This window comes from Lipotes vexillifer, unplaced genomic scaffold, assembly GCF_000442215.2.
Source record: "Lipotes vexillifer unplaced genomic scaffold, Lipotes_vexillifer_v1.1 scaffold359, whole genome shotgun sequence".
Lineage (NCBI taxonomy): Eukaryota > Metazoa > Chordata > Mammalia > Artiodactyla > Lipotidae > Lipotes > Lipotes vexillifer.
This window is the reverse complement of record NW_006778638.1, coordinates 859,512-868,290: the sequence shown is the minus strand read 5'-3', so window position 1 is coordinate 868,290 and position 8,779 is coordinate 859,512. Positions and strand designations below refer to the sequence as shown.

At 35.7% G+C, this 8,779-nt stretch overlaps 1 protein-coding gene across 4 annotated transcripts in view; it reads left to right on the top strand.

Moving 5' to 3' along the window:
• The window catches only part of TPD52 (tumor protein D52), a 41,242-nt gene that overhangs the window by 12,523 nt on the left and 19,940 nt on the right, over nt 1-8,779 (top strand). For all 4 annotated transcript variants that reach the window (XM_007451735.1, XM_007451734.1, XM_007451736.1 and 1 more), the window contains exon 2: nt 367-482. In XM_007451735.1, the coding sequence (XP_007451797.1) occupies nt 367-482 (116 nt within the window). The remainder of the gene's footprint in view (nt 1-366; nt 483-8,779) is intronic.

Genomic DNA, 8,779 nt, shown 5'->3' with positions numbered 1-8,779 from the left:
CACGGGCCCAGCCGCTCCGCGGCATGTGGGATCTTCCCGGACCGGGGCACGAACCCGTGTCCCCTGCATCAGCGCCACGAACCCGTGTCCCCTGCGCCACCAGGGAAGCCCGGTGCTGTATTTTTTAAATTCATATTTTTGTAGGTTGTCATTTGGTGGTTTTTAGTGGTTAGGTCAGACTTTTTTTTTTTTTTTTTTGGTGCGTTCCTGGGAGAGCCGCATCATTTGAAGGTGTAGAAAAATGAGGTGTGGCTCTAACCTAATTGGCTTTATTCTGGCTGGGGCAGTGGAGGAGCCCAAAGGAGAATTTTACTTAGCTTTCATACCTTACAGACTTTTTTTTTTTTTTTTGAAATCTCCAACAAGGTCTACTGAGAACAGATCCAGTACCTGAGGAGGGAGAAGATGTTGCTGCCACTATCAGTGCCACTGAGACCCTATCAGAGGAGGAGAGAGAAGAGCTAAGAAGAGAACTTGCAAAGGTAAAGGCGCAATCCTGGAACTTCATGTTCTGCACTTACTATATTGTCATTTGTTTTTCTAAAGTACATGGTAATATCGTCGACTCAGTTTCAGGGCAGAGAAAGCAACATGCGTTTACTCTCCTAGAGATCTTGAGTGGGCGAGAGGAGATGAGGGAGTGTGAGATCAGTTGGTTTTTATATGAGGGAAGGTAGGTACAGGTAAAGTGGACCTGAGAAGTAGGGTGTGAAGTGGGAAATGGATGAGGGCTACTAGTGAATATCTTCTAAGTGACCTCACTAACCCCGATGCGCTTGGCTTTTCAGCTGCTCCACTGACTTTTTTCTCCCCTTGGCAGTGTTGTGGATAGAGGTACTTCGAACCTTCTTTCCCTCCCTTCCTCTCTCCCTCCCTCTCTTTTTTTTTTCTTTCTTAAAATCAACCATTGTAAAGTGTACGGTTCAGTGGCATTCAGCATATTCACAGTGCTGTGCAGTTATCACCTCTATCTAGCTCCAAACATTTTTAGCACATCCAGAGGAGACCTCATATTCACTAAGCTGGCATCCCGTTTTCCCTTCCTTAGCCCCTGGTGACAATTAATCTGCTTTCTCTCTCTATGGATTTCCCTATTCTGGCTATTTCATTTAAATGGAATCACATATCATGTGACTTTTGGTATCTGGCTTTTATCATTTAGTATCATGTTTCTGAGGTTCATCGTTGTTGAGCTTGTATTGGTACTTCCCTGCTTTTTTGTGGCTGAATAATATTCCATTGTATTTATCTTCTGTATTTTGTTTGTTGATGGACATTTGGGTGGTTTCCACCTTTTGACTATTGTAGATACTGAGCTAAGGGATATTTGTGGAAAACTACTTGTTCAAATACCTATTTGTAATTCCTTTGGGATATACCCAGAAGTAGAATTGCTCGTCACATGGTAATTCCATGTGTAACTTTTTTTTCAGACCTGCCAGACTGTTTTCACAGCAGGGACACCGTTTCACATCTCCATCAGCAACTTCTGTACATCCTTGCCAACATTTTTTTATTTTCTGTCTTTTTGACTATAGCCATCTTAGTGAGTGTAAAGTGGTATCTCATTGTGGTTTTGATTTGTATTTCGCTAATGACGAATGATATTGAGCATCTTTTCATGTGCTTATTAGTCATTTATACGCCTTCTTTGGAGAAATGCCTATTCAAACCTCTGCCATGTTCTTAAAACATTATTTGTCTTTTTGTTGTTGAGATGTAAGAGCTCTTCCTATATCCTGGATACTAACCCTGATCAGAAATGTAATTTGCAAACATTTTCTCCCATTCCATACCTTGTCCTTTTACTTTCTTCATAGTGTCATTTAAAAAATATATATATATTTATTTATTTATTTGGCTGCGCTGGGTCTTAGTTGCGGCATGTGGGATCTTTAGTTGCATCATGCAAACTCTTAGTTGCAGCGTGTGGGATCTAGTTCTTTGACAATGGATTGAACCTGGGCCCCCTGCATTCGGGACACAGAGTCTTAGCTACTGGACCACCAGGGAGGTCCCTCTTCGTAGTGTCTTAATGCACAAAGGTTTTAAAGTCTGATGAAGTCCAGTTTATTTTTTCTCTAGTTGCTTGTCCTTTTGGCACTACATCTAAGAATCCATTTCCAAAACTCAAATCATGAAGATTTACACTATGTTTTCTTCTAAAACTTCTCTCTTATATATAAGCCTGTGATCCATTTTGAGTTAATTTTTGTGTATGGTTTGTGGTAAGGTTCAACTTCATTCTTTCACATGTGACTTTAGTTTTGTTAGCACCATTTGTTGAGAAATTATCCTCAGTGAATGCTCTTGGCATTCTTGTCAAAAGTCATTTCACCTAGATGTAAAGGTTTCTTCTGTTACATTGGTCTATGTGTCTGTTTTGATGTCAGTACCATACTCTTTCGATTACTATAGCTCTGTAGTAAGTTTTGAAATCGAGAAGTGTGACTTTTTCACCTTTTTCTTCTTTTTCAAAATTGTTATTTAAGGTCTCTTGCAATTCTGTATGAATTTAGAATCTACTTTTCTACCCACAAAAAACGCCATTGGGATTTTGATAGGGCTTGTATTGAATCTGAGGATTGATTTGGGGGAGTATTGCCACCTTAACAATATTAAATCTTACACTCCATGAATGTGGAGTGTTTTTTCATTTGTTTAGGTCTTCTTTAATTCCTTTTAGCAATGTTTTATAGTTTTCACTGTACAAATCTTATACTCCCTTAGTTACCCTTATTCTGAAGTATTTTATTCTTTTTGATGTGATTATAAATGGAATTTTCTTAATTTACTTTTCAGATTTTTCATTGCTACTGTATAGAAATACAGCTGAAGTTTCCATGTTTATCTTGTATACTGCAACTTTGCTGAATTTGCTTATTAGCTCTAATAGATTTTTTGTGGATTATTTAAGAATTTTCTATATATAGGACAATGCAGTTATCTTATATCTTATATCTTCTGCAGTTAAAGGTCGTTTTACTCTTCCTTTCCATTTTAGATGCCTTTATTTTTCTTCCTTATTGATCTGGCTGAAACCTCAGTGCTACGTTGAATAGCAGCGGTGACAGTGGGCATCCCTGTCTTGTTCCTAATCTTGGGGGAAATGCTTTCAATATTTCCCCATTCAGTATGGTGATAGCTTTCATTTTTTTATAAATGCACTTATTCATGTTGAGGAAGTTCCCTTCTCTTCCTAGTTTGTTCAGTGTTTTTTTCATGAAAGGGTGTTGGGTTTTGTCAAATGCTTTTCTGCACCTTATTAAGATGATCACATGTTCATCTTAATTCAGTTAATATGGTATATTACGTTGATTGATTTTCATATGTTGAATCATCCTTGCATTCCTAGGATAAATCCCACTTTATCCTAGGTGTATGTATTCTAGGTCATGGTGTATAATCCTTTTAATATGCTTCTGGATTTGGTTTGCTAGTATTTTGCTAAGTATTTTTGCACCTATGTTCATGGGAGAGATTGACTTGAAGTTTTCTTGTGATATCTTTGTCTGGCTTTTGTATCATAGTAATGGCTGGCCTCTTGGAATGAGTTAGGAAGTTTTCCATTCTCTTCTATTTTGTGGAAGAATTTGAGAAGAATTGGCCTTATTTCTTCTTTGTTTGGTAGAATTCACCAGTGAAGCCTTCTGGTCTTGGACTTTTCTTTGTTGGAAGATTTTTGATTATTCGTGCCATTGCTTTACATGTTATAGATCTGTTCAGATTGTCTGTTTCTTCTTGGGTCAGTTTTGACCATTTGTGAATTTCTAGGATTGCATCCATTTCATTTGGGTTATCTAGTTTGTTGGCATACAGTTGTTCATAATATTTTCTTATAATCCTTTTTATTTCTATAAGGTTGGTAGTAGTGTCACCACTTTTATTTCTGATTTTCGTTACTTGCATCTTCTCTTTTTTTTTTTTTCTCTGTCAGTCTAGCTAAAGGTTTGTCAATTTTGTTGATCTTTTCAAGGAAGAGCCTTTGGTGTCATTGATTTTTTTGCTATTGTTTTTCTATTCTCTGTTTTGCTTATATTTAATCTTTATTATTCTCTTCCTTTTGTTAGATTTGGGTTTAGTTTACACTTCTTTTTCTAGATCTGTAAGGGTGTAGAGTTAGGTTCTTGATTTGAGATCCTCTTTATTAATGTAGGCATTTGCAGCTATAAATGTCCCTCTGATCACTACTCCTACTACTTCTCATAAGTTTTAATATGCTGTGTGTTTGTTTTCATTCGTCTCAAGGTATTTTGTAATTTCCTTTGTGATTTCTTCTTTGACTCATTGGTGGTTTAAGAGTGTGCTGTTTAATTCTGATAAATTTATGAATTTTCCAATTTTCATTTTGATTTCTAGTTTCATTCCATTATAGTTGATAAAGATATTTGGTATGATTTTAAATTTATTGAGACTTGTTTTGTTGCCTAACATATGCTCTGTCCTGGAGAATGTTCCACGTACATTTGAGAAGAAGGTGTATTCTACTGTTTTCGGGTGAGGTGTTCTATTTATGTCTGTTAGCTCTAGTTGGTTTATAGTGTTGTTCAAGTTTCCTGTTTCTTTTTCACTTATCTGTTTGTTCAATCCACTTTTTTACATCAGATTTTATAAACTAGGTGGGGATAGGATGGGCAAGGCAGATTGGTGATAAGCCCTACGAGGAGAGTAAGAATTAAAAATATTGAGTATGTGGTACATGCCTAATATTGTTATTTTGAAAAGAGAAAACAAAAATACTTTTTCTACAAGTTATTTATGTTTAGTGCAGAAACAAACAAAAAAAAATCAAAGAAAATTAAAATTACCTACAGTGTAAAAGATTTAGATGATCTGTTTCCAGATTTCCAGACTTTTTGCTATGTATGTATTGCTATAACATATTTCAGTATTTTATGAAGGCATCAGAATACACATCTGTAACTTTTCTTCACTTAACTGAATTTCAAAAAAAATTTTGTGCCAGTAAATAATCTTCTAAAACATCATTTTAAATTGCTGCATAGCCCATTTTTTAATTGCTTCAAGCTCATTTTTAGTTAATGGACATATTATTCATAAACATTTAGTTGTTTCCCTTTTTTGCTATTATGAACAATATTTTGATGGAAGTACTTAACATTTAATCCTTTAGGCACCTCTTTAATTAGTTCTTTAGAATAAATTCCTAGAAGCAGAATCCCTGGGTCTACTGGGTTTTAAGGTCACAGAGTCATTCCCGTGTACACCAACAAGGCCAAAATGCTATCCAGAAGATTTCTCATAGTATGTGAGAGAGAAGTTTTTCCATATCCTTGCCTGCTGTCAGTATAATTATGTCATTATCAGTAATATTAACTTAACAGTAATAGCACTTAATATATTAAGGTCTAAATCTCCCAATAGATTATGTAATGTTATTTAACAAATGGAAGTTATCAGACATATGATATGTAAACGTTTTTCCCCATTCTTTATGTTTTCCTTTTCACTTTCTTTTCACCCTTTGACACACCGAAGTTTCTAATTTTGATGAAGTTGAATTTGTCTGTTTTTCCTTTGGTGACTTGGGCTTTAGTTGTCACATGTCAGAAACCATTGCCTAATCCAAGATTATGGAGATTAAGGTCATACGGTAATGCACTGCAGCACTGAGTCTTGTGTCCAGGTCTTCATGAACTCTGATGCATGTGCATTTATCCTTTTATTTGTATAGTATTCACGTTTTATCAGAAGTTTATTCAATTTTTCTGAAAACTCTATGAGATATGGCAGATATACTATTACTTTACCTCATATCATATATGACATTGTGATATCACAGTATTATCATAATAATCATGATATCATAATAATGGTAATAAGATATAATAAAATTATTTACATTTAAAGAAAATGGTAAGGTTCAGTTTTTTTACATTAGAGTCACTGCTCGAAACAGTTGTAGAAATTAAATAAAATGGAGATAAGAAACATTAGTTGTTTTTACTCTTTTTGAGATATAATTTACATACCATCAAATTCGTCCTTTTAAAGTGTACAGTTCCTTGATTTATATATATTCGCAAGGTTATACAACTATCACTACTACCTAATTCCAGAGCATTTTCATCACCCCAAAAAGGAACCCTGTTCCCATTAGCGTTCACTCCCAATCCTCCCTCTCCCCAGTCCCTGGTAACCACTAATCTACTTTCTATTTCTAAAGATTTGTCTATTCTGGGCATTTCCTATAAACGGAATCAAACAACATGTGGTCTTTTGTGACAGGCTTCTTTCACTTAGTATGTTTCCAAGGTTAATCCACGTTGCAATCATATCAGTGCTTCATTCCTTTTTATGGCTGAATAATATTCTGTTGTATAGGTATATACCACATTTTGTTTATTCATTCATCAGTTGTTGGATATTTAGATTGTTTCTACTTTTTGGCTATTATGAATCATGCTACTGTGAACATTCATGTACAGGTTTTTGTTTGAACATACGTTTTCAGTTCTCTTGTTATATACCTAAGAATGGAATTTCTGGGTCATATGGTAACTCCATGTTTAACTTTTTGAGGAACTGTCGAACAGTTTTGCTGCCAAACCGCACAATTTGACATTCCCACCAGCAATGTATGAGGGTTCCAGTTTCTCTCCATCCTTGTCAGCACTTGTTATTGTTTGTCTTTTTGATCACAGCCATACTAGTGGGGGTGAAACAGTATCTCATTTGCGCTTCTCTAATTACTAATGAACGGTATTGGCCATCTTTTCATACGATTATTGGTCATTTATATATCTTCTTTGGCAGAATGTCTATTTAAATCCATTGTCCATTTTAATTGGATTATTTGCCTTTCTGTTATTGAGTTGTAAGTGCTCTTTATGTATTTTGCATACTAGACCCTTATCAGATATATAATTTGCAAGTATTTTCCCCATTCTGTTAGTTGTCTTTTTACTTTCATGACACTGTCCTTTGAAACACATCAGTTTTAAATTTTGAGGATGTCAATTTATCTATTTTTTCTTCGGTTGCTTGTGCTTGAGGTATCATATCTAAGAGATGTTGCCTAATCCAAGGTTATTAAGATTTACCTCTGTGTTTTCTTCTAAGAGTTTTATTGTTTAGCTTTTTCGTTTAGATTTCTGATCTATCTTAATTTTTATATATGGTCTGACTTAGGGATCCAACCTCATTCTTTTGCATATGGAAATTCAGTTGTCCCAGCACCATTTGTGGAAAAAAAACTACTCTTTTCCACTGATTTATCGTAGTACCTTTGTTGAAAATCAGTTGACCATAAACGTGCAGGTTTATTTCTGGACTCTTAGTGCTACAACACAGTCTTAATTACCATAGCTTTGTAGTAACTTTTCCATTCAGTATTCCGTAATTAAGGAATTGTTGCTACAGTATTCTGAGCTTGAGCTAGGTGGGTATGTTAGCAGCACAATCAACAACAAAAGCAGGGAATGTACTGGGTCATGTATGGTTCAGAAAGATTTACAGTGGTCTTTCTTTCTAACTTTCATTAGGGCAAGTGAATACCTCAGGGATGGGTCAAGGGGTAGAAAACTTAACCTTTAAGTCTAGTCTCTGAAGTATCTGAAATTTGGAGTTCAGGTAAAGAGAAGTATTAGAAAGCTAACAATGTGCAATGAGAATTAGCCAGTAAACTGAGAAGTGGACTCAGAAAACCTGAGTTAAAATTCTGGTTCCTACATTATTAGTTTGGTGACTTAGGGCAAGTCATTTAATTTACTTGATTTTGATCCTTATTCATCACTGTTGCCCTTTTCTTCTCATATTCCACTTTGTCAATATACTTCTCAAACTGTGACTTCCCAAAAGGGTACAGTATGTGTGGTCCTGTCTCATAAACACAGAGGATTATTTTTGTTATGGGTCTGTATTCTAATTAAGGCCATCTGAGAGTATGTTATTCTTTTTTTTTTTTTTTTTTCCTTTGGCAGCTGCAGCCACATCACATTTGATTTATCCTTCTTTCCTTTTGTTGAGTACTGTCAGTTCGCTTAACAATACTCTGTTGTTTTTACAGGCCGTGTTGTCTTTGAGCTCATAGAAGTGTTGTGTAGGTCAAGACTAAGAAGATGGCTTTGCCACAAGCCAAGAGAAGCATTCTTCTAAGGGTCTTGAATATTAATGAATGTATGGTCGTCCCTCGGTATCTGCAGGGGGTTCATCCCAGGACCCCTGTGGATATCAAAATCCACAGATGCTCAAGTCCCTTATATAAAATGGTGTAGTATTTGCATAAAACCTACGCACGTCCTTCCATACGCTTTAAATCATCTCTCGATTACTTATAATACCTAAGGCAATGTAAATGCTATGTAAGTACGATGTAAATGCTATGTAGATAGCTGCCGGCACATGGCAAGTTCAGGTTTTGTTTTTTTGGAACTTTTTTTTTCCGAATATTTTCAGTCTGCAGTTAGTTGCGTCTGTGGATGTGGAACCCTTGGATACAGAAGGCCAACTGTACTTTAGGGACCCAGTTTTTCAACTTCCTGGGACAAAAGTCTTTTCTATCAGGTGTCTGTTTCTCTCTGTGGGTCTGCCCTTTCCCTCTGTTTTCCTGGCTTAGGCTTTTCCTGTACTCTGTAAGTCTTTTTTTTTTTCCTTCTTCATAGCTTCTGTTCATAGTTTTGGCCTCCTCAAGTATATTTAAGATTCTGTAACATCTCAAAATCTCACTGAGCCCCACCTGTACTTCAGGGCTTCTTTATCCAAGCTTCTACTCTCAGTGTGATCATAGTTTCTCAAACTACATTCTTTATATATATAT